This window comes from Parus major, chromosome 3 (assembly GCF_001522545.3).
Source record: "Parus major isolate Abel chromosome 3, Parus_major1.1, whole genome shotgun sequence".
Taxonomy (NCBI): domain Eukaryota; kingdom Metazoa; phylum Chordata; class Aves; order Passeriformes; family Paridae; genus Parus; species Parus major.
The window spans coordinates 93,239,573-93,266,213 of record NC_031770.1 but is presented as its reverse complement, the minus strand read 5'-3'; the positions used below and the strand labels follow the sequence as shown (position 1 = coordinate 93,266,213).

At 37.3% G+C, this 26,641-nt stretch overlaps 1 protein-coding gene across 4 annotated transcripts in view; it reads right to left on the bottom strand.

The window, feature by feature from the left end:
* Nucleotides 1-26,641, bottom strand: part of ERICH1 (glutamate rich 1) — a 69,624-nt gene that overhangs the window by 29,057 nt on the left and 13,926 nt on the right. For all 4 annotated transcript variants that reach the window (XR_001520560.3, XR_001520559.1, XM_015622402.2 and 1 more), the window contains exons 2-3: nucleotides 24,726-24,920; nucleotides 10,725-10,859 (exon numbers count right to left, since the gene is read on the bottom strand). Coding sequence is in view for 2 of the 4 variants with exons in the window: in XM_015622402.2 (XP_015477888.1) it covers nucleotides 10,725-10,859; nucleotides 24,726-24,920 (330 nt within the window). In the remaining 2 variants the exon portion in view is untranslated. The remainder of the gene's footprint in view (nucleotides 1-10,724; nucleotides 10,860-24,725; nucleotides 24,921-26,641) is intronic.

Below are 26,641 nucleotides of genomic sequence, written 5' to 3'. Positions count from 1 at the left end.
GCATTCCATATGTGAGAAGACATGCAGTAGACAGTATTAGCTTTTAACTTCTCATCTTCAGACAGTGATCGAAAAATAGAATAGAGCTCTTTATCTGTCCAGACCGACAAAAGATGTGTCCATTTCTAAGTACTCGAGAAATGCTTATATAATACTCAAATAGAAGGCATACCTAAATGTAAAGATTGGAATGGTTTGTGGACACACTGCAAACTTAAGCCATCCAGGTAAGTGTTTAAGTTGAATTTAAGACAGAAGCATGAAAGGAAGTAAGCTCATTGTGCATTGGAGATGCATATTTTTTATTAAATGTATGTTAAGCTTTCCTTAACGTGTGGCAACCATTACACTTCCATTATATTTCAGATTTTTGCATCTAGCTAACCTACTATCCAAGCTATCAAAACAAATGTTTTATCTAATATCTGGCATCGTGATAGTGCAATGGCAATTTGCCAGTGAAAAGAAAATTAACAAAATAAATTCAATTTTGTGGTTAGCTGTGCAAGGATGCTGATATCCAGTTCAGTGTTATATTCACACGGCGGACCTGTTCCAAGACCACCAAGAATTTGTTTCTAGCAGTCAAGACTTCAGGTCATGTGGTATTTTTCATCCTGTTCTACACACATTAAAGTTGGACTTACCAGAAAACTAGCTTATGTTGCATTCTCTCAATGTTCCTAACATTTATGAATTCAGCTTTTAAATATTCTTTTTTTAAAAAAGCAATTTAAGAAACCTTTCATGTTCATTCAATTAGATTGGTGAAAACTGGTATCATCATCCCAACAAAGCAAAAGTAGTTGCATAAAACTGTTTCTGCATTCTCACCTACTCTCTCCACAGCAAGATGCAGAGAGTTAGATGGGTGAGATATAAGTAAGTCTTTCCAAATATCATCTATGCACCCAGAAACAAAGAGCTTTGAGAAAGTAAGGTCACCCAGTTCTTATGGAGTAGTACAGAAGCAGGCAGCACAGGTATGACTTCACACAAAACCACCTGTCATTAGACCAGCTACACCAAGACCAGAGGCTCAAGGCTACTGTTTGAAGTATTTGCATCAAGAAAAGAAGTCAAGTGTCAGATGCTGGCAGTGTCTCACAGGTCAGTGAAGGCCTGTTCCCCATGTTCCCCACTACACCCCTACACAGATCAACGCTCAGCTAACTGCAAACTAGCAGACCCAGTAATGTGAGTACAGCTGTACTGGTTATTCCAGCCCAGAGGATGTGCACATTCAGATGTCAGGAGAGGTGTCTGTGAGATGCAGCACTATCAGCTGGATAGAGTCAGAGGTGCAACTGTTGGAAGGGATTTGTTTTCTTGTCAAGAGAGATTGCCTATTGGCCCTAATGCCTCCTCCACACCTGTGCACAGCCAATGCAGCTGGGAAATGGAACCATTGGTACAGACATGCAGCAGCTTTGTTCAATTGTAAGCTATTCAAAGCAACTGGGGTTCCTTGGAATGCACTTCAGATTGCCTGCACTGCATTTTGGCTAGATTACAGCAATAGATTTGTGTACACTAGTATTTCTGTCTTTTGCTATAGCAATATCCATTTTCTTCAGCCCTACACAGATTGCTGGAAAGAGAGTAAGGATGATGCATGGCATGGGCAACACACAGCCTGTAATACTGAACAATCCTAAGCCTACAGTGAAGGCAGGAGCATCCTTTTTTGCCAACAGTTTACAATACAGAAGGCTCTGGCGGAGAATGCCCTGTTAGTGATTTGAACTCCACTTATGAGCCAATTTTTGCTTGCAGGGATAAAATGGAACGAAAATAGAATGAAACGAAATTATTTAGCAAAGCTACTGTGAATGGGAGATTGATGGGAGATGATTTTCAAAGCTTCACTGGCACAGGATACATTTGAGGGTTGTTCAGGACTTTCAAACTGCTACATGTAAACTTAGCAGAGGGCAGTAATCAAAGGCAAAGGATATGAGATCAAGAAATTTCCCCAGTGGAGACTGAATGGAGACAGCCTATTGGAAGCTATATCAATGTGTGGCTGTTATACTTACTAGTTGCCATAAAATACAACTACTGCTATAAAAAAGAATAACAATAAAATTAAATCATGAGGTAGGCCTGATTCTGACTTTGAACATGAGACACCAGCATTTTCTGTATGTCATACAAAATACTTGCAGAAAGCTGTGTAAGAAAAAAAGACATAGATAATACTACACACACTTTTTTTTACTGTCTTAATTTTCCTTCTTCACTCAGACACACTAAGTCCCTTCATACTAGAAATAAATTTTCTACTCTGTTTTTACAATGTCCAGAGCATTTAAACTCCAGGGTAATATGAATGCAGAATTCCTATTCTTACAAAACACTTTCCTTTTCCCCTGCTCCCTATTTTATTTTCAATTTGAAAACTGAAAATACTGCATTGGAACAAGTCTTGTTAGAGTAACATGGGTCCTCACAGCAAGAGGTTGAGCCAGGGTCACCTTCTCACAGCTATTAATCAACAAGCGTGTTGTCTGTCAGCGGACATTTGGGTCTTAACATGAAGGACAGCAATGTTTTCCTGTGGTTCAATACCAACAGGTTCATAGGCAATAGCAGCAATAGCAGAGCAGTGGAGGTTAGAATTTTGTATGCACCCAACGTATACAACTGATAATCAAAATTAAAGTATTATGTGATCAGAAATATTCCAAGATCTACAAACCAATTAAATTTCCTGCTTTAACATGTGAGGAACTAAGATTCAGAACCATGAAGCACGTGGAGACAGAGACTCAGCTCTCTTCTGCCTTTCTCCTTCATCTAGCCCCATACTAACTTTAACTTGCTGCTCCATGAAGATTTAGCTACAAAAGCTTAGGACTTGATTATGTTTTTATTATGAAACAAGGAGGTGAAAGTAGCCAATCAGTTTCCGATTTCCAAAATGTTGCGTGACTGCTCAAGTGAGGCAGCAATCATAACAGTGTTTTTTGCTGGGATCTAAAGAGCTTGTTGGTGCTGTTCCCAATTTCTTTCCCTTGACCATCAGTTCTTTATTGTCACTATGACAACAGAAGCCTGTAACACAGCTGCAAGGGAAGAGAAAGGGAGAGCATGCTCCAGCTGAAAGGGGTGAAATGACTCATCCGGTAGGGAGCAAGGGAAAAAATGATGTTCAGTAGGGAAAGAGGATAAAATAGAAAGCCACAGTGTCTCTTCTTTCTCTGAGACTCCTCTATTATAGGACAGGATGCTCAACAAAAATACTTGTCATCACTGTAATTTGAAATAAAACAAAAAGCAAGAAAACAAAAGTCAGAGATAATGTCCCTAATTCCCTCTCCACTTACTACACATACTGTCACCTGAATACAGAACCTACTTTAATCAAATTACTTTCAGACTTATGGGCATGTAACAAGAAGAGATTCCATTTGAGACACCAATTGTAGCACAAAGGAATAAGAAAAGCTGAAGGTCAAAGAACTACCACAGGAAGTGAAGGAAATGACCAGAGTCAACATGCCTCATTAAACATGCACTTGATGGTGAATTCTTACTCTGCTTAAACATGCATCTCTCCTCTGGGATCCAGCCCAGCATTCTCTTTATTTAAAAATGAAAACAGAAAGGCATAAACTGGGTGTATTGGATCTGCATGGCCACGATTTTGGTGGTGGGGGTGGGCTACAGGAGTGGCTTTCATGAGAAGCTGCCAGAAGCTTCCTCAGTGTCCAGCAGAGCCAATACCAAAGATGGACATTGAGCCATTCTGATGATCAGTCAGGAATGGTAGTAATGCCCCTGTGATAAACCAGTTAAGAAGAAATTAAAACAAAAATGTTGCACAGGTGTAAATGGGGTCAAAGAAGAGCAGGATGAGAATATGTGGGCAGAACAGCTCTGCAGACACCAAGTTTGGTGCAGAAGGAGTGGGAAGAGGTGCTCCAGGCACCAGAGCTGGAATTCCCCTGCAGCCCATGAGAGGCCTGTGGAGAGAGGAGCCCTGCTCCCATGCTGGAGCAGCCTGTCCTTGAAGGATTGCATGCTGTGGAAGAGACCCACGCCACAGCAGTCTGAGGGAAGCTGCTGCCCATGGGATGGATTCATGTTGCAGCAGTTCAGAGAGATGTTACTTGTGAGATGGATTCACACTGGAGAAGTCTGTGAACTCCACAGCTCTAATTCAAGCCTGTTTTGTCACCACTGTGACAGTATGTGGTGAGTGATTTCTCCCAGTCTTTATCTAAACCCATGAAACCTTTGTTAAACTTTCTCTCCCGTGTCCAGTTGCAGAAGAGAATGAGTGAGTAAATGGCTTTGGTGGGTGTCTGGCATTCAGACAGCATCAACTCACTACATTAGGATTAGGGGTACATTGCTTTCTGCACCACAGCAACATATAGTAATGAAAGCTTATTTCAAATGTAAATTTTGGTATTGAAATACTTAAGGTTTTTTTAGAAGCATGTAGAAACTAATACAGCATCTAAACATATCCTTTATTTACAAAATAGTTACAAAAATATAAATCGAGGATCTTTAATAAACCATTAACATGCAGCCATGGCAAAAGTAAAGCATTACCAGTGTATCACATCACCATGTATTCTTTCTTCCTTAATAAATTTTCATAATTTACACCCTTTCCTAGAACCACACATACATTTGAGCTAAATATTTGGGGCAAGATTCTTTGACATATGGCTTTCAAAGCCATCTTCCAGAGGGTTTTTGGGAGTTTGGTGTGTGGAGGGAGGGGATTTGTTTTGTTGCATTGTATGTTTTCATGAGGTCTACCAACAACTTAATGTCAGAAACTATCACAAGAAATACTCATGTATTTCTTGTAAGAAATACTGAAGACTCAGTGACATTAAAAACTCATAATTTGTACCATGCGTTCTGCAACAGTCCCATATGCTTGTGAAGATACTGGCATTTAGAAGATGTAAATAGTTACAGACAGTGGTGGTTAGAAATGACTGGTTCCTACATTGTATATAAACCTAAATTAGTGAGTCATCTTACAGCTTCAATTCATAGCCCAGTCCTGTGTTTAAAACCTTCAGTGGACAGCAGTGAATTTCTTGGTAAATTCTGAACTCACTTTCAGGAGGTTCAGACTTGTTTGCTATGAAATCAAGAGAAGTGATTATTCCATTCTAGCTGGCTACTTGACAGACCACAGAATTTGTGTGTACACTGCTCCAGAATACCAGTATTGTGGAGATGTTTTCCTATGTGCCTGCCCAAGCTACACCTTAAATGCTTATAATTTGTATCACATTCAGTACACTAGAAATATTTCCAAGAAGATGGCATCACACTAGGCAGCTTTTGCAATGCAAATACATCAGCAAGCATCTTCTTTGAAGAATACACTTAATTCCTTAAAATTAAGATGATAAAATTACACACATAACTAGAATTCTTGACAACTCTTATATCAGGTGTCACTTCAAAAAGGAAATCTTCTCCTGTTCAGATAGAAAAGGAATCAAAAATTTTCCAAAACAGTATTAGAGAAGTTGATTTAGCTCTTTCTTAACTTTAAATATAATTCCAGTAATGCAATCAACCCATAACAATGTCAGTGTACATACAAACATCACTGGATCTAGACTTCTGTTTTTCATAAAAGTTAAGCCAAATTTAACAAACAACTAAATACTTTATCTGAACTCTGAAAATAAAAATGGTTATTTAATCTTATTCAATTTCAGAAAGAAAACTGGTGATTTTACCTATTAAGGAATGTCACTGCATTTATCAACAAATACAAGGTCTGCCAAGAGGATATTAAAGGAAAAGACATCTGAAGTACAGAATTCTTCAGCTATAGCTGTCCTACATCTCTATTTGTTTGTGGCATCTTTCACCATAACTGATTCCAAAATGTCAAGTGCATTTTAGCTGAAGAAGAAACAGGCTGTAGAGAAGAAACTTCCTTAACCTCACAGACAACTCTCTTTCCAAGTTATTGATTAATGAATTATATAGGATTTTTGTTGATAAGAATCCCTTAATAGGCTTGTTTTTCTATTAAGAAAATAACAAAACTGGAAAGAATTTACTGTTTTTAGTTTACAAATGCAGAATCCTTACTCTGGAACTTCCACAATTCCCTCAATCAGTCTTGTTATAAGCCTTGGATATTCTCACAGAAGTTGCTAGAACACTCTGGACAGTCAGTGCAGGAGCAGGTGACAGAAGGCACTATAAGACAACTCCTGATTTGCAGGAGGATTTTTCATAGCTTTTTCTCTCAGATATAAGATTCAGAAAAGCAATTGTAAGTGTTCTTAAACTCCTCTGTTTTCAAGAGAAGTTGAGTTTATTTCACGTTATTTCCTGAATTCTTTTATGTAAAATAAGTAACACTGAGTGTTGTTAAACATTTTGATTTACAGTTAAGAAGCCCTACACAAACAATATTTATTGTAATATTACTGAGGTAACTGTACACATGAATGAGCTGATGTGGAATTAAAGCAGAAGTTCTAAATTAGTTGTTTCTTGTAACTTTTGTCTACTGTCACACCTTCTGATTAATTTGTAAACATATCTAAGACATTGATATAGTATTAGTTTATTCAAGGGTAAAGAAACACAAATACTACATGCAGCAGTGGAATTCATATTCTTAAAAAGATGCTGTGAAAAGGGTGATACCTAAGAGCTACAAATGTGACTTGAGGATTGAGCTAAGTATCTTAGAGCAATGCACAAGTGAACCTATTTGATCAAAAAGATTGATGATGACTTGATTACTGTGCTTCTTTATGGTAAGAAAATACTGCTTAATGGAGGCTCTTTATTTCAATGGAGGAAAGCAGAAAAAGTAATTTTATTTTTTTTTTTTATTAAATAGACTGAGACCAATTGACCGTTAGCCCTATGAAGCAGTGGAGCCTCTCTGCCATCTTTGAAATGTGAATAGATTTTTTTTGTTTGGTTTGGTTTCTTCTAAAAGCAAAGTGCCAAGCTCATCATGGGGTAAGACCTCTTTAACAGGTACAGAAGATTATGTTAAATGGTCTAATGATACCTCTGGTTTCAAGGCTACAAAAAGATTCATTATGTTGGAGTTTCACATCTGGTGCTACCTATCAGCAAAAAAAGTTTGGTACTGACCTTAGTTGCTTAAAACATATTGCTCCCTTGGTGTGCTGGGTCTATCAGTTCTGTGATGTATCACATTCCCAACCAAGCCAAGAATGTAAGTAGTCAACATAAGATTCATAAAAGCATCTCCTTAAAAACAAACATAAGCTTAAGCACCATTGAGTCTTCCTGAAATGGCAGCCTTTAAGTGAATCATGATACTACAGATATGTAAAAAGATCACCTGAATTTTTTTCTCCCTTTTTGTTCAGAAGCTATTCTGGACATCATTAATTTCATCCTGACAACATCAACCATAATGGAACTAGCAGTTTAAACAACAATAATAATAATGGAAAAACCCAAACATATTTTAAAGTCAAGAAGAAATTATTTTATTTTATAATTTTGATTAATTTCAACTTTTAAACCATTTCTCAAAAAGAGTTGATGTTGAAATATGTATTTTAGTGACTGAATGTTTCAGTCTTCCACAGACTAGTTCACCATAATGAAATGTCAGTCATGCCACATCTATGCCTCTTGACAATCTTGTTGTACGAATCCATATAGACTCATATTTGTTTTTTTTTAATTTATTGAGAGGATACAGCGAATCACAGTGATGTATAACTGAAAAAATTAAATCCTAAAATAGAGGCATATTATTTTCATGAGACAAGTTGATAAACAATGAAATTAATTTTTAAGTCAGATTTCTTTTTGTTGAATTTCTACATCATTAATTCCCATTAGTTCTGGGCTAGAAAACGACAGCACAGGAATCTTTTCTTACCCAGTACATAAACAACATGCTCGCATTTTAAGGAAACACAGTGGAAGATTACCTGTTGCCATACAAAATAAATCCTACAGATAATATAAGGATTAAAACAATGCATACATCAAATCTCAATTTCACCTTATTGACCTGGTCCTTTGGGAATACCTGGGACAATTCTAAACATAACAGATGTATTTTTATTTTATATATATAAAATACTCATACATATAGGCATCCATGCACCCTCTTTTTCCTTCAGTGTCAAAAGTTCTCATTAGAGCTTTCCTTTGCTCCTTCAAAAAAGATCTAAATAAGGGATATACAACTAAATCTAGGTGAGAAGACTAAGTAATCCATGGTATGATTGCTTCAGATGTTCCTTTTATTTTATATGAACACTGCCTGAAATCAGACTTCATCCTGCAATAGATTTCATGTGTATGCTTAAATGACATACACAACTAAAGTGAACCATGTCCCCTTACGCTTGCAATTTTCCAATTCTGTAATCCCTATTTAGACAAAACAAATAAGGGTCTAAACTGCAACAAGAAAGATGTAGCATTAAAGGGTAGTGAAACACCAGAGCAAGTAAAAAAGGGAATGTAATAAAAATCTCCCTATAAGGGAATTTAAAAAAAAAATTAAGCAAATACCTGGTAAGAATAACATCTATTGTCAAACCCACCTTGCAAGAGGAGCCACAGATTAAAAACGTTCACTTCAAACTTTTTTTTCTTAATTCTGTGATAAAGTGCAAAGCCAAATAACAAACCAATCCAAAGATCTCCCAAAATTCCAGATCCTTTGTTAACTGTTTAAAAAGTGGCTACAACCCAAAACTTACTCTTCCTGAACAATGAAACTGGGATCAGCTAACAACATTCTCCATCCAACAGTAAATACTGTAACTAAGCAACATCAGAACTCTACTTACTGCTATCATGGTTGAGTACATTTGTTTTGAAATAGTAAAGGAAAATATTAAATATGAAAAATGAGAAAATAAAGCCATTGTTCAATACTTCATCCACTGTAAAACCAGGCAGATATTTACGACTCTAAAAAGAGACAACATAACTCAATCCTAAATTCTGTTCTGCTTAACTGCTTTGCAATGTATCTAACATCTAATTATGTATAATAATGTATCATTGCAACATCTAATATGCACCATACATAATCTGATTTATTCATAGATTTTAAACAGCAGCTGAATAAATCTGCCACATAAGTTCCATGCTAATGCCTTAATAAGAATATATCTCTGTTGCAGCAGAGTTCAGCATGGATGCTAGTGTTTTATTTAGCAGCAACTTAAGTCGCTGTATAAAACTGAATTTACCTACATAGCATTGGATTTCATTTAGTCTTATCAGCAAAACAATGAAGTGGAAGAAGCATTCCTCTAATATCTGAAAGAAAAGTACATTAAATAATAAACAGAAACTATATGGCATGGAAGGAAAGAAAAGATGGTTCAAGATCAGCATAAGCAGCTTGAATCTGACATGCCAGGAAAGAGAAACCCAGTGCACTGTCCAAAGATTCTGCATCTAAACAAAGTTACAGGTAACCTAGAAACAGCTTCTCGATTCCAAACATGAATCCTGTCTAACTGAGAAGAGCACAACTTAGAAGCTCTAAAATAGAACATATTTCCATTCATAATCCAAAGACTATCATGATCTACTCTTATGCTACTGTGCTAAAGTCACTTCTTTGTCACTTAAGAATGGTCTTTAAACCACTGTAGACCAAGAAAGAGTATTCTTGATGTGCCCTCATGCTGTATTTTGCTTCAGTCCCTTGAGCTACTTGGTAGCTTTACGTGTATTCAGATTCTGACTGGAGCTCTGAACAGACTGTGGACCAAATTTCCAAGCTCAAAATTTACCCCTGTGCGTATTGTTTGCAAAGACAAGCAGAATCTGCTTTTCTATATCTGCAAGTTACATCTCAAGTTTTCCTTGCATTTAAGGCAATCTCCAGGGTGAAACTGATACTGTAGCTTAATAACTGCTGCTAATGAGGTGTTTTACTTCAGCTGCCTTACCTGGCAGCTAGTTCTTCTTTGCTACAGAACGTCCCTAGTGGCCAATGACCGTGATACACAATTTTGGACAAACATAAATCCACAGGAACACAGCAATTGAAAAAACTAAATTAATTTGTCCTGTCTAACCTTAGGATTTCTTTCTAAAGAGAGCCAGAATCAACTGAATTCTGGCAATGTCATTCAGAAAACCATGTATTTAAGTGAGGTCAAATTAGAACCCACTTTATAGATTCTGTGCTTCTTCTCTTGTATCCTTTGACTACATCAAATATTGTTTTGAATTTTATCGTCACAATTTCTCATCAGAAAGCCTTTTGATATTGGATTGATACTCCCCCCCTACCAACTCCAATGATTAATATCTGTTCTGAGAGAGGCAAATTTGAAAGGTTGTTAAGTCTTTACCTAATTCCTCAGAACATAAAGGATAGACTTAGTAATATAGTTTTATCTAACATTTGTCCTTAAAAAATAGTATGACTGTTAGCAGGCATAATGTCACTTGAGTGGGAGGAGCTAAAGACTTTGTCCTCAGTTAGGTTCTACGTAACTTCAGTAAGATCTGTGGCACAGCATGGCTATCACCAACTGCTGAATCTAGTCTAGAAACCCCAAATGATGGAAATGAACCCACAGGGATGTACATCCTCATTTTGCTTATGTTGCAAAACAGTGACACCCACTGGCAGCAACTGTTTAAATACTTTATTGTAGCAGCCTGAATCTACTTGATAAGAGCTGCTAAGAAGTTTCCCTTCTGAAAAATTCATCACAGTAACAACCATACAAACTTACCTGTTGAGTCAGCACTACTGCCAGAGTTTTCAGAAATAGCCTTACTAAGAGCATCTGGAGTAACTGCAACATAACCCTCTGGAGGAAGATCCACTGTGTAAATTCTTCTTGGAGACATAACTGTATCATCATTACCTACAAAACAGAAAATCCAAAGTATCTGGCTCAATATTGCTCTCACTACAGATTTTCTAAAATATTTTCCCAACTACAGCAGTAAGTGATCTTGAAAATCTTTACAGAGGGTCAGGTGTGGAACACTGAGATTACCCTATGACCAACAGAACTGGACCAAATTTCATAGCATCTACAAATAAACAAATATTCTATGGGTTAGTTCTTTACACCAAAAACATTTGTTTTTCTACTGTATGCAGCAAATCTTCTACCTTATCTTCAGAAGAAGCTTCCACTTACAGTTACATTTTAAGAGAGACTCTAAGTATTTTTTGCCCCATTCAGCACAAACAGACACTATTTCTTTAAGAACTGCTTCAGAAAAGACAGATGGATGGAAGGATGGATGGATACATGCTTATTAGAAAGTGACAGAAGCAACAGAAAAAGCATCTTAAGACTGTGGGTTGCCCATTTGCACAGTGCTTAATCACAACCTATTCTTCTCTGAAGGCTGCAAAGTTTGAAAGTCACACTTGACTAAGCCTCAGCAGTGCCTGCCCCAGAGGACTCACCTCCTCATCCTGCTCTACTTCTTTCTGGGGCAGGAGGGGAAGTGCCAACTTTCCAACTATTTCATTGCATAAGAAACTATTTGTGGTGATGGCAGCAGTCTGTTTTTTGGATGATTTCTTTCCCCTTTGAAACGTATTTAAAAGTACCTGCAAGAGCAGCAGTAGAAATCTTATTTGTTCACCAGACAAGAAGTGACATCTTTGCTTCATTCACATGAAACCAGACAGAATTTCTGTGCAGAGCAGTAGCAACAGAGATCAACCACAGTGAGAAAAAAGCCCTCCCAGAAGGCCCGGATTTCAGGGTGTCTCCAGATGTTGCCATGTACTCTTAGATGGCTCATTGTGAAGTCTTTTTAATTTTGGATTGTTGGGTTTTTTTGGTTGTGCTGTTGTTTTGTTGGGTTTTTTAACACTGAGCCAGCTCCATAAGTCAGACACAGAAGTAGCCTTCCCTTCTTGGGGGCAATGTGTCCCATTAAAACACATAGCAAACTGTTAAAATGATATACAATAAAAATATTTCTGGCAGGTGGAGACAATCAACCTCCCTACACCATAGACTTGTTAGAGGATCCCAGTGATCCAAGCTGATCACTGAGGTGCAGCTATGTGCAACTGTGGTTGGACTAATTCCTTAATTTTTAAAATGGGGTTGCATCTGGTAGATCCCTAATGAAATTATTTCTGTATTTCTAATATGGAAATTACCTATGCACTGACATTTCGCAGACAGACTACTTCAAACACAATAAAGTACATTTCTGAACATTCAAAGTATTCTGAAAACACCACCAATTGTTTTCATCATGAGGGAATAAATTTGCTTTGAAAATACAATTGAATAATACTGTCTTTTTCTTGAATGCTCCAGAAAGTTTCCAGTATTGATGATACTTACTTTGAAGGATAATAAAGATAAATAAATAAAATAATACAGAAAGATGAAGAGCATGCAACTTGGAAAAATCCATTAGAAATTAACATGATAACTCCTCAGCAGATCCTTTCCATGTAGATGATGCCAAATCATTGAACTGGCAGTACTTGCATTGACTTTTTTTTCCCCTCCATCAAGGTTGATTAATGCTAAGTTCTAATTAGTGTCAGTTTAAAATTATAAGGATGTATAAATGTTTAAGTTATTCCCTTCTGAAGGATTTCAAGTTTGACCTTTCTTCCATTTTTATTTAGGTTTCATAAAACAAAGATGAACAGGAAAACATTAAACTTGATATACATATGTCTTGAAAAATTCCAATCATTTAATACTATAAGCAGTAACTATATTGGCATAATAACCTTTCAAACAATATAGTTACACATAACAGAATTTGACGGATCATCTGTAACACACAGACCTACAAGGAAGAACAGTTACAATTCCTTTGATGGAAATGAATGATGACTCAAGACTATATTTTTTAATTTTACATCTTTAAATGTGAGTCTCCAAATTACATATTTATTCACACCAGATGCATCTTTAAGAAGTTTCCAAGCTCATAAATCAAGAATTAGTCTTTGTGAATCCTGTGCAAGTGTGTCAAACCAAACTGCTACCATATATACATCTGGATTTTTCCAGCCTGTGGTCAGAGTCTGCTTGAGCCAAGAAGACATGGGCTGGTAGTAAAGTCAACCACTGCTGCAAAGAAAATGGCTGAGCTAGTAAAACTATGACATAAAGAGGGTTTTTTGATTAACAGAAGTAATCAGATACTAGAGATATTAAAGAATGCTCTCCTTTTACTAGTTAAAAGTAATGAACCTCATTTCTGAAGTTTTATTTTATGGAAAAAAAAGTCCCAGCAGCTAAAGGTCATTTACAATGCCCCAAAAAGAGAAAATGTTTGTCTTTAAGGCAAACCAAGAATACAGAAGAAATGTTTAGAAACTGTCCTCTATTCACGTTCCCCACACAGAGATCCATGGCATGTAACTCAGCTTTGTGCACTGAGCTGAATGAGGAAGGCAGTGTTGAGGGAACTCACCCTCGGAGCAGGGCAAAGCATCTATACCATGCCATTCCCAACATTACATCTCCAAGCATGTCAGTTGCTTGGCCAGCTATGTTATCTCTTGCTATCGTACTACAAGCAAGTATAAGATCGTTTTAGAAGGAGATGAAGGTAAAGCTTCCAGCCATACAGAATTGTCAGTTTCCCAGTCAGTCAGTCAGTCAGTCATCATCTCAGGTAGCCACTGTATTTTGTTAAGTTTATTTTTCAGCATCTTTGATCTATCCCCTGCTTGTAGCTCAGAATGGTGGTACATAACACTAGCATGGTTTCCAGACTGCCTGAACACAAAGCATGCTTAGGCACACCTCAGACACAAACACGGCCATAGCACACATCCATATAGTCTCGATCCTTTTCTTGCTGTAAGACTAAATCCTGGTCAGAGACAGAATTACTTCTAGATTCTCACTCACTCTCCCCTTGGCAGGCTGAGGCTGCAGTGGCTTACAATGGGGCGAACAGGACTAAGAGAGCTCACAGGTCAACAGCAAAGAGATCACAACTACAAGAATCCTGGCTCTTTTAACTCCCACTCCTACTTCCTCTCACTGCAGGTTATACCCAGTTCCTTCAGCAAGACAGGGAGAAGTACAAGGAGATGGTAGGATCAATTGTTTAAAGCTTTTGCTGCCCCCTCCTTTTCCCCCACATGGGTTTTCCATGGGCTGCCATCCTTCAGGAACATACACTCAACAACAGAGAACCTTCTCCTCCTCTGACCCCAGGAGCTGTTGCCACCCCTTAGAGCTCCCTCCTGTCTCTCGGGATTGTTACCTTGTTTCTTAAAGAAGTTCCTCCTAGGGTACCCCTACCTCAGCTGTGGGCTCAGCTGTGCCCAGTGGTGGGTGGGCTGGAACTGGCTGTGTCCAGCACAGGGCATCCCCAGCCTCCTCTCACAGAAGTCCCACTGCCAGTGACTGACACCAGCACCCTGTACAGTTTTGCAATCAGACAAAAACTCTCCCGGGAACTGCTTTTCTGCAACTCAGAAAGCAGTTCCCAGGTGATAACTCACCCAAGTTAAATTCCCGTAGGGCAGAACTCGTAAGATCAAACAGAGAACCCAAGTCAAGCTAGAAAATCCTGCAGCTCCCCCACCAAACAACTGTAAATTAGCCCAATCTTAACAGGATTGTGATTTTTTTTCTACAAAATTACCCCTTGCAAACATTCAGCTATCACTTTCCTGAACAAATGGAAAGAATTCATCCCCAAAAATAAGTCTTTATAGAAAGGTACAGTGTGCTTCTCTTCCTGGTTCTGGCCAGGACAGTTAATTAATTTTTACAGCAGCCAGGTGCAATAGTCACAGCCACTGAGGAGGCTGAGCCCACCGGAGTACTTGATCCAGGAGTTCTGGGCTGCCCCACGCTGTGCCCAAAGGACATGGCCAAGACATCAGTGTTACTCAGTACCACCTTACATCACTTGAAGGCTGGGGAAAAGGGAGTCTTGCTTCCAAGAAGAAAGATGCTCCTTTCCAGTCACAGGGAAAATATCAGGCAGAGGAGCTGTCTGTCACTGTTTTTCAGAGTCCCGGCTTGGTGAACATTTTGCACGTAAATCATCCTCTCTTTGTACATTATTGTTATTAGCATTGTTGCTGTTACTGTTTGTTTTGTATCTCATTGCTGCTTCCAGTAAACTTCTGTTCTTGACTTATGATCTATCTCTGCCTTTTGTTTCCCAGTGGAGAAGGGGAAGGGAGCATCTGGTGGTTTTCTTTTTAGTGGGAGTACTGAATTTGAGAGTAATTCCTAAACCATCATACACATGAAATGAGGAATTGATGCTGAATCAAATACAAGGTCTGAGTAGTTCAGTGTGGTACCCTCCACAAAAGTCATTATTGGTAGTAGGCATTTTCTGTGCAGTGTTACAGTAGATGTGACCAGGACAAAAAAATAAGGCTTGAATGAGGTCCATTATTTCCCTTAGAAAAATTGTATTCAAGTATGTTTTTACTTATTATGTAAGCTAGAATATGACTCTGTTATAGCTATTCCTCATTTTTTATTGCATACAAGTGAGACTATGACCCCAAAACTCTGACAATTCCCAAGGAACATATATACCTCATTATCTGTACACAATAACTTTCCCTTCATTGACTAGCAAGACAAGCATTATAAGGACAGGAAACAAATCCTGGGCAAGAGTTGTCTCCTTCAAAAACCTTCATAAGCTAAAGTGTACCAAAGGTGATATCAGTGGCTATCTGTACACACCTTGAGTGTCCTCCTGAACTGTGGTACCAGAAAATACTTTTCCTGTTGATGAATGTGGAGACATCAAAATGTCATTCAACAGCATGACCAAATTCAGTGAACCTAAATACCACCCATTCCCCAATGTATACTCATTTTTGTTCAGATAATATCCAAGTTCCTGGACATCAAGCTATTTCAGTCTGCCATGATAAGGTATATTAAGGTAACCTCAGGGACATGAGGTTTTACATTATGTACAAACAACCTAGGTTCCCAGGTTGACTTAGCACAGGCTTGCCTTCCAGTGTCACACACACTAGAGTGCTTTCTACAAAGAAAAAGGCTTTTAGTCTTCTGTACAATTGGAAAGTACAGTGCTTTTCCTTGGAGGGTGGAATTCCTACTGTGTGACTGCAATCTTCAACAGGGTTCTCTCCCTCAACACCGGAGAAGTCACACTAGGTGGGAAACAAAAAAACCCCAAAGAACAGACTCTACCACTCACTACAGACTACCTCATTATCCTTTATTGGAATAAACAAGGGCAGTCACTCAAGCCACTTCTTGGCAGAAGATATATATTCCTTCCAAAGATTCTCCATATTTTTCTAAATACAAAACAAAAAAGCCTTCTGAATGACTTTTGGATACCCAGTTATCTCAAACACACTGTTATTACTGTCTTATATTTTATTAGCATCAATACATGTAACAGAACGCTGGAAAAGTTTTTTCTTCTGCAAAGTTCAGAGTTTTTAAATTTTACAGTTCTGAAGATGTCTACTATTCTTTATGGAAGGACAAATTTCCTTCTTTGCCAAGTAAAATGTCAGAGTTTAAAATTCTATTCTAAATTGCACAATTACATACATTTAAACAAAAAAGTGATAAAAGAAAAAAGTCATAATTAAAGAGATACATGTTATCCATCTGGCTCAGAAAATCCTTAAGCAGCAACTGTTGGAGAACTGTGAGGAAGCAGTACAATACACTTATTTCATTCCAATCCTCTTTTTTTATAATACTAATGGTGACAACATATTGGTGCAGAAAACAGTACTGAACTTTTTGATTGACCTTAATTTTTGATACTTTATTCGGTTATGTTTACACAAAAACAAGTCCACTATCCTTTGATATTCAAGCAAAGCATGTTTACACTTAATTCCCAGGGCATTATTTTTTAGAATCCTAGCCATATTACAGAAGACTGCTCCCAGTTCTTAGGGTGTATACCACTTGTGCCTGGCAGCATGTGGAAACTCAAGCCAGTTCATTACAACTTCCCTTCTGCCACTTCACATTCCCAAAAGTTCATCAGTTCACTGAAAAGAGAAAGTGCAGATTACAGAGGGTACTAGATTACAGCACAGAAGGAAGAAAACAAAATGAGAAAGTCCTCAGAAGTACCTCCTCATCATAGTGTTTTCTTTCAACTTGTTGGAAAACAAAAACTTCAAAAGGAAACTGAGGTCAATAAAGATATCTTACAAGGCTCAAACTTGGGAATAGGAAATTCCTAAAAAAAACAAGGAACAAGAGAGCTCGTATTTATTTCCCTCTGTACCTCCCACAAGTACACTAACTTAAGATTTAGTTTATTTTTTAGACATGTAGAAAGGCTGTATTATAGCTCATTTTATTGGAGACAGCACCTGCCATTACAACTCAGCTTCAGTTTCACTACATTAGGAGCAGAAAACACTGTCACAGAGAAAAATTTAAGTACAAATTCTTCTTACTCTTATTCTCACTCATGGTCTGGAGAAGATGTTTTTGCTTTTTACCTATGAACCATTAAAATATCTACATTTCCTTGGAAAAAGTAATGAAAACTAAGCATAAACCAACGTGAGAGTGAAGCACAGAAAAACAAGTGATGTGGAAAGCAAGAAACAGAACACTTTTCAGAAGCAAATCTGACTACAGGCAGATGGCAGAATTAAAATTTTGCTGTTTTCTGGAAGTTGAATATAGGAGGAATGATAAAACAAACTATACTGCTAAATGGTATATGTGTCCCATATATGCCCTGGTATATGACTATATGCAATATTTTGATTAGATGTTTAAGATTTCTGTACAAACAGGAACATAAGGCTACCTTAATGTTATGCTGGTACCCAGCTCAATTACTTCTCCTGCTGCAGAACTTATTTGTTCAACACACTTTTCAAAAGCCAAATATATCCCTGTTAATCAATCCTTTAAAAAAAAAATAAAATAAATGCAACAACATTGAATCTAAAAGGCCATGTCTAGATTGCAATTACTTAATTATCCTCACTGATGAAGTGATTATATCATTACTGGAATGTACCTGAAACAAGACCAGAAAATAAATAGATGTGCTCATAAGAGTAAAAGGAAACAAAATGTAAGGTTTTAAAGCTTTTTTCCCCTCTAAACTCACATTTTCTATTCCACAACTAGAAGTTATTGGTAACAGTCCATTCTCATTTGTGTAAAAAACAATGCAAAGCACAATAGATTATGGAAAAGTGCTTGCTCATAACATAGTTCAGTATCAAGCTCACATTATAAACATTTCCACTTTTCAAATCATTGTTAGAGGGCAGAGTTGATAGGAAACACAAGTAGAAAGTAAGCTTGTGCAAGAGCAGAAAATATAGGATTTGACTCTATGTAACTATAATTTTGACAATAGCAGCTTAAGTGATAAACTCCCCAGTGTAAATTGGAGCAGGAGTGGTGTCTCACACAACCTGTTTTGTCATCAATGCATTGAAAATAATTTCAAACAAGGAGTCAAGGCAGACAGTGAGAATGCTAACACAAAATTATTATGCTGCAGTTCAATTCAATTTAGTTCTACCAGCTATTCTCTAGGTGAAACAAGGCTATTATATCAAGTACTTAAACGAGCCATTTATCCATTTCCTTTACCAAGACAGAGTTCTTGCAGCTGACTAGTTTAGGTTTAGAGCTTGTTAACACTTAGAGCTAAAGTTGCCATTTTCTACTCTACGTAGGCAACTGCTACACACTGTTAGATGAGCTACCTGTTGAATTGTTCTGGGGTCTCAGAGGCCAGCAGCTCTTCCCATGACAGCTAAGCTGCTTGAAATTAGCATGTGGAAGAGAAGAATGAGTTAACATATATACATGAGAACAGTGGAAAAGGAAAGAAACTGCCAACCAGCAGCAAACAACCCCTCCAAAACCCACAGAAACATTGCTAGAGGAACCAGAGACCTGTCACAAACAGAAGTGATAGATATTAAACATGCAGCCCACTCAGTCTGAGCAGAGAGAAGGGAGATTTTTGTTTGTTTGTGGGATTTGGATTTGGTTGGGTTTTTAAGGATGGGTTTTAGAATTTTTTTCCCCTTTCCCCTAAACCCCAGATTTCTACATTTCCCTAAAGCATGTAGTTATACTGGCCTGTAAAACTGGCTGGGCACCATTTTTACCACAGCCACCAGGGGCTGGTATCTTCAGACTAATATTCTACTCCTGGACACATCTGTCCCATTTGCACAGCATAACAGCACTGTAATATACCATGTAATGGGAGAATTTTTAAACCCTTGAGAAAAGACTATAAGAGTGTGAGACAACATTTTATTCTATAATAATTATAACCTCAATTGCTTTTTAGTTTATTCACAATAGAAAGCTTTCAAAGTAATTAACTAAAGAAAAGCCAAATTGTTTAACAAGTCTCTGAAGTTGTTTATTACATTGAGTACTGCTAGAATTTAATTTCTCAACCATAAGCACTTAATCAATTTGATCAACTAAACAGCAGGGCAGTTCATACATATTTTTAGACATGTTCTGTCTTCTAGGCATTTCTGCCACTAGCTTAAATTTCCTGCAGTAAAATGGCTACAGGAAGACAGGATTAGAGTGAGGAAGGACACAGTCCTGGTGTCCTAGTGATGATTTAAATGCAGTACACTGTCAGCATCAATAACTTCAGTGGAACAAATAAGGAGAACACAAAATAATCACATAGCTGTACTGAATTTTGACATGAATTCCTCATATAGGATAACAATGCTGGGATATGTCACATTTCATAAGACATTCACATTTTTGTTTAATAAATAAGGAGTAAATTGTGTTTTGTCCATTTATATAGCATAACATAGATTCCAGCTTTTTTTGAAAACTAAAACCTATTACTAGCAACAGCTTAGTAACATTCCTCACTATTCCTCATTTAAATAAATGAAGGAGAATAAAAGTTTAAGTAAGTTGTCTCCACAAGATCCAAAACTCTGACTAGGCTCTTTGCATTTCAAATTCCTTTTTCAGAATTAGGGAAAAAGCAAAAATCAAAAGTGGCACAGCATACTTTTTTTATAAGAAAGATACTAGATATTCATCAGTAAATCCCAAGTCTTATAAAAGGTAGTTATAATTCTGACCAAGAAAAAGGTCAGAGACTAAGGAGGCCATTTCCTTGAACTAGGAAAGGCTGAGAGAGGTGGTCTGTTCAGCCTCAAGGAGAGATGACTGAGAGGGGACCTTATCAATGTGTCTAAGTACCTAAAGCATGGGCTACCAAGTAAACATTTCCAGGCTCTTCTTGGTGGTGCCAAGCAATAGGACAAGAGGCAATGGGCAGAAACAGCTGCACAGGAAGGTCCAGTTGAAGATGAGGAAGAGTTTTACTATGTGGGTGACTGTGCAATGGAACTGATTTCCCAGAGAGGCTCTGAAATCCTGTGCCATGTGCTCTAGGATGACCCTGCTTGAGCAGGGAGGTTGGACTAGTTGACTCACTGTCAACACCCTTCCAACCTGACCCATTCTGTAATTCTGAGAAGTAAATCCCTAGTTAGAAGCATGCATGTCACTTTTGAATATATACTACCAAGATAGTAGAAATAATTACTGAGGTTTTAAAATATCAACAAAAAAGCAAAGAAATCACAGAACTGCAGACCTCTCAAGAAATGTTTTTCATTATATTAATCCTTGTTGCAAGTAGATCTGGCCCTAACAAAGGTCAAAAACCAACAAAATCAATTATCAGAACAGAATTTAGCCAAAGCCCATAACCAATGTGAGCAATTTATATTTTAAAATGCCCAGTCTTTTGCCAGGTACTTTTTTTCTTTTTGTGATACAAGTTTTAAAGCATTTTTAATACAGCATTTGGAAGCATATTCACAAAATATCCTTTGTTTAGGGAAAATGTTCTCTTACTTTAGGAGCTTTAACCTCTCCATTTGCTCTTTTAATGCTTTGCCTGCCATAAGAATCAGGTTCATTATGCGTGTGGAACTTTCAAATGGTTTAAGGTAATAAAGATGGTAATCTAGACCCTCTTTAATTTTTTGCTGAAGTAGGAAAAATCTTTTATTATATCTTTTGAAATTAAGAACTGTAGCTCTTGCAATGGATGAATCAAATTCCTCAAGGGGAGAAATATTTAGCAAATCTTTTCTAATTGTCCTAAGGAATAAGAATCCCTACTTTGGTTACATTCATTTTCTCACTAAGCATATTGGTACAAAAGGGGAAAAAATCTGATTTAGAACAACTATAATCCAAAGGGAAGGTATATCTTAGTATCTATGCCCTAGAACTGAAATTCTGCACACAGGCAAGTGCTTTGTTTTGGTTTGGGCTTGTCATTTGTTTGTTTGGCTGTTTTTTTGGTTGGCTTTTTCTTGGGGGGACAGGTTTGGAAGGGTTGGGGTTTTTTATATGTGTGTGTTTTTTGTTTTGGTTGGTTTATCTTTTAAAAATACAAAATTTCTCTTTTCAAGTAAAAAGATATGACTACTCTTCTTCTTTGTGGTCCAGAAGAAGAATGATACCTCCATGTTTCCTCCCTCCCAATTTTTTTCAGGAAGGAATTTTACCATTCAGAAGGGCTAGTTACAAAGGACAGTGTCCTTCAGAATTTGCTTTCCACCTCCAGTTATTCCGGGTCTTATTGTGAGCTTCAGTTCCAGAATTATGAGAGGATCTTTACGGGATAACCCTTGCTGATGCTAAATTGTTAATTATCCAAAATTAAATGAGAACCAACCATTAACATAGGTCCCGAAGCTCCATCTTCTTAAGCATCTGAACTTCAACCTGGTCTCAAAAAAGGCATCTAAATGCAAATATTTATAGGATATAAAAGTATGATCTTAAAAGACTGCATCTGGAAGGACAATAGAGACATGCCAATAAAATTTAAAGGCAATGCTACAAACTGCATTCCAATAAAGATCAGAATCTCACAGGGGGAAGGTGGTGGTGGTTTAGCTCAGACAAATTGGTAATGGTATTTTCACAATCTGAGAATAACTGTTAAAGACAAATATGACATTATGATGAGTTTTATAGTAAAATCTGTTATTTAATGCTAGAAAATACTTAATACTAAGTTTATTTTTAAAGAAACCTTAACTTTATATTGATGCTAAATCATTTTTAGTAGTATTCTGTAGGACTGAAATAATTACTTTCAAACTAGGAAAGAGTTAGTATCTACAAAAGAAAATCCCTCATTTTCCATTGTTGCTTTCAATTAGCCATCTTTGACTACTGCTACTTAAATCATCAGCTGTCTTGCAGTTATGCCCATAATCTTTGGTGTGGAAGTAAGAAGTCACTTAAAACAGTTTATGATCAAAAAATGCAATCAATGCTTTTATGTATTTCCTTCATCAAGGCCACAGAGTTTATAGCTCAAACCTTCTACCTATCTCTAAACATGTACTTTCAGTGTCCAATGTTATAAAATCACATGCAAATGCAAGAGCTTGTTAAATTTAAATAAAATTGCAACCAGAAAAGAATGGTTGTGTTTGATTTCCCAGATGGGCAATTGATTTATCTTTTTTTTTCTTATGAGTTTATCACTTCAAGGCTTCTTATTTTTTAAAGTACTTATATGTTGAACTTGAATCAAAGCAGAACCTTTTCTGTACTACTGTGGCATTTCCATGCCTCCAACAGAAAACAAATCCAGTTTGCTAGTTTGCTGTTAATTTCAAAAACAGCCTTGTTGCTCTGCTGTGAAAATCCTAAATATAAACCTGTCCTTTTTACTCCATGTTTCCTATCCCATAAGCTGTATTTTCCCTGTATTAGGATTCTGAATAAAAAGCTTTTCTTTCATTACCTTGAAGAATATTGCATTAGGAATCAGGTATAAACAAATCAGAGGAGTTATAAATCACAAGGTCAAATAAATTCTACCCACCACCTCCCATTTCAGTGGGAGTTTTCCCAGGCCTTAATTTATAAGGAACGGTATATATTCATTACAAATGAGGATAGTTTTGGCTTAAGAAAGTCCTCCATAGATGTGTATAATTAGCACACCTTTATCATAGAGCAAATAAATACCCTGTTACCTATTTTGAAAGGACCATCAGTTCCCAATGCTATAACATTTCATTGTACAGAATAAGTTTAATGCTTTATCAACCTTTTGAAAACATGCCCTTCATTACTAACTACCTAAAAAGTACCAGAAGTACTAATCTTGACAACCAAATTGAGTATAAAACATATAGAACTACAGAAGTTGAAATTTCCATGCAGCCTTCTATTACAGCAATGGCATGCTGGTTTCAGCTGGGGTAGAGTTAATTTTCCCAGTGGCTGGTAAAGGGCTGTGTTCTGGATTGTGCTGAACAAAGGGTTGATATCAGAGAGATGTTTTTGTTATTGCTGAGCAGGGCTTGCACAGAGCCATGGCTTTTTCTGCTTTTTTGTACTTCCATGCTGGAGAAGAAGTTGCCGGTGAGTGGAAGGAGACACTGCTGGAAGTGGAAGGTGACCCAAAATGACCAGAGGGATATTTCAGACCAATTGATGCACACATTGACACACTGGCTTGACCCCAGACCTACCTTGTCACTATTATCTTGCCCGGTGTCACTGGACTGTTGGTTGAACCTGGTTACAGACGTTCTGCTCTTCTTTGCCAGGCACTGTGGGACTGCTTCCATCGTGATGACACAGCTCCTGTGTCTACCTTATCCCAGCTAGCCTTCCTTCACCTTCCCTTTGCAGCTCTCCCAGTCATATCTGAGCTCAGTCAGGCACCCTGTCACATTTGTTTAGTTTTCTGCATGTCTAAATAAGCCATTTCTTATGCTTTGAGAGGTTATTCTTGAACCAGCTCTTCAGAGCTCCTTTGCAATTCAGACCCATCCCCTCATTAATCCTACCAAGCAGATCCCTGAACAAGAGAAACATCTGTTATTTGGTAGCACACAGTTCTAACCCTACTAATCATTCTGCTCACTTCTTTCCAGACGTTACTCTCCTGTCCCAGACCACATCCACAACCAGTTCTTCCCTGAGAGCAAGTAAGAAGGATAGCTGATCATCTCCCCTGCAGAAAGCTTTTTGTACTCTTGGAAAACACACTGTTCTATTTCAAGCCAGTTTAAAAGCCTCCCAGTTATGGAAAAATCTGGTTTTACATGAATACAAAGCAATTCACGTTCATTCTATACTTGTGCACAGACTTTTACCCACAAGTAATACCACAGCTACCTCATTTTCCAGCTCCATCTTTTGGCACACCATTCACATTCTACAACTTATTTGAAAAAAAAATAAAAATAAAGAGGACTTTTACTTACCTCTTCAAATATTCATGTACCATGCTCATTGCATAAACACACACAACATAAAGCTATCTTTCAAGGGACTAACACAGTGTCTCAATTAATATTTGCCTTCTGTTGGATCTGCATCCCCCATGGGGTTTCTGTTGCAGGAGGAGGGCAGGATCATGTATTCCCACCAACCTTCATCTGTACCTCTAACAGCTGAGCAGAGCTGTACCAGTGGGAGTCATTATATCATTATTTAAGAAACATTATATCAAAGACAGCTACAGCTTACACTGAACTTTTATATTTGCTACTACTAAATGCTGCATCCAAGCATATACACCAAGACTATTTCTTGACTTTGATAGGACCTCAAGTGTTCCAGGTATTAAGTACCACTAGCACTAGTACTCAAATTCATCTGTTGGTATCAATAAATGAAAAAAACCTGACATACTATACTCTTCTGAAATAAAGCAGCTATATTTAAAAGCATATTATCAGAAAAATGACAACACAGTCTCACCTTGAAATGATTCACAGGGTGTATTAGTTGATGTGCTAGCATCTGCTGATGAAATCTGAACATTATCCAAATTCTTTTCTTTAGATTTTGATCCAAGATTTTCAAGAACCACCTCCTCTTCTCTACTTGAAGTATGAACAAGAGAAGATGATGATGTTTCACCATAGAGTCGTTTCAGTAATTTTGCCAAGAACACTGCAGGGTAAGAAAACTTTTTTTTAACAGGAAGAAATGCAGTATTTTAGAAATACTTTAAAACTTCAGAAACCCCAACAATTAACTTTTATGAGACAGTTTCCCTCATATTCCATGGAAGTCTATTTTGAGTAGTCCCTACCTCTCACAGGCGAAACTTAGTATATTTAAGTTCAAAACTTGAATTGCAGAAACAGCTTTAAAACACCAGAGTTCACTAGCAACGTTATATTTAAAGTCTTCTATTTGACTACACTTCGGCAATAAATTAATACAGTACATTTACAGTCTAAAAACACATTAATTTTTAAAATAAGAATCTTCCTATGCAAGTGTCATAAGGCTGCTCAAAATGCAGGTCTCTTCTGGAACAGAGGCACTGCAATTGAATTACTCATTAAAATCAGTAAGCTACAATGATTTAATCACACAGAAAAACTAGAAGTAGACAGCAGCAGAAACACATGGTAACCAGTTATTTCTACAGAATTATCAGTATTCTTATACGCCTCTTCTTCTTATGGGCCCATTTCTGACGACACTGACAATCTGCTACAACTTAGTCAAAAGCAAGTATCATTTGATTAAAGAAATATATGCAAATAATCTACTCATTAACAAAGCCATTATCTTTTTTATATATACATGTATACTTCAATAACTTAAAAAGACAATACTAAAATATAAAGTATTACCAATAGTTTTTATCTATTGCACAGCAACATCTCTAGTTTCATGAATTTTGTTCGGTCAAAGATATATTGTGGGATGTGCGGGTGGGAAAAAAGACATTTGGAGAAAAACATTATCTAAACTGCAACTTCAAATTTAATATACATTCTGTGGACACTACAAAAACAACCTGCTGCAGATTAATAATGAAATAATTCTGCCAAGAGAAGAGAACTTAAAAATTGTAAGAAGAATGTATCCCACTGCAACTTAGCAAAAAACCATTTTATCATCACGCAACTTGTCAATAAATTACTTTACAACTGAAAATAAACCACTTCATCCTTGAACCACCAGTCCTTGATAGACAAACTGTATCTCCAGTGTACCTTGACACATATCCTTTCTCATGTAAATGCCTAACTATGTGAGAGAATGCTTTGTTATGGGCTATGATTACAGTTTCCATATAGACAGACATAAACAAGTGACTGTGTGTTTTTGTAAGGTTCCCTTGCTGGGTTAATCTACAGCTATAAAGAAAAATCCACAATTACTCTCCTCAGCTACAGAAAGTAGATGGAAATAACCAGTGCAATGAGATAAAGTTAACTGCCTTTTGCAGATCTCTGACTCTAAAGCAAGTTATCCAAGAGGTTTATCCTGAATCCCTTCCCCAAGTGCTGCTGCTAATGCTACAGCATTTTAATAAACTACAGTACAGCCATTACTAAATATCATGGTTTAATGCCAAGAGGAAGCCAAGTCCCACCCAGCTGCTCGGTCACTTTCCCCGACATGGAATGGTGGAAAGAATCAGAAAGATAGGATTGAGACCATTAATAGGTTGATGTAAAGGCAGTTTAATAGGTAAAGCAAAAGTCATGCACACAAGCAAAGCATAGAATTCATTCATCACTTCCTGTGGGCAGGCAGTGTTCAGCCATCCTCAGGAAAGCCAGGCTCTATCACACATACAATGTTACTTGGGAAGACAAATGTACCCCACTTCCTCCTTCTCCTGGCTGTGCATGCTGAGTATGACACCA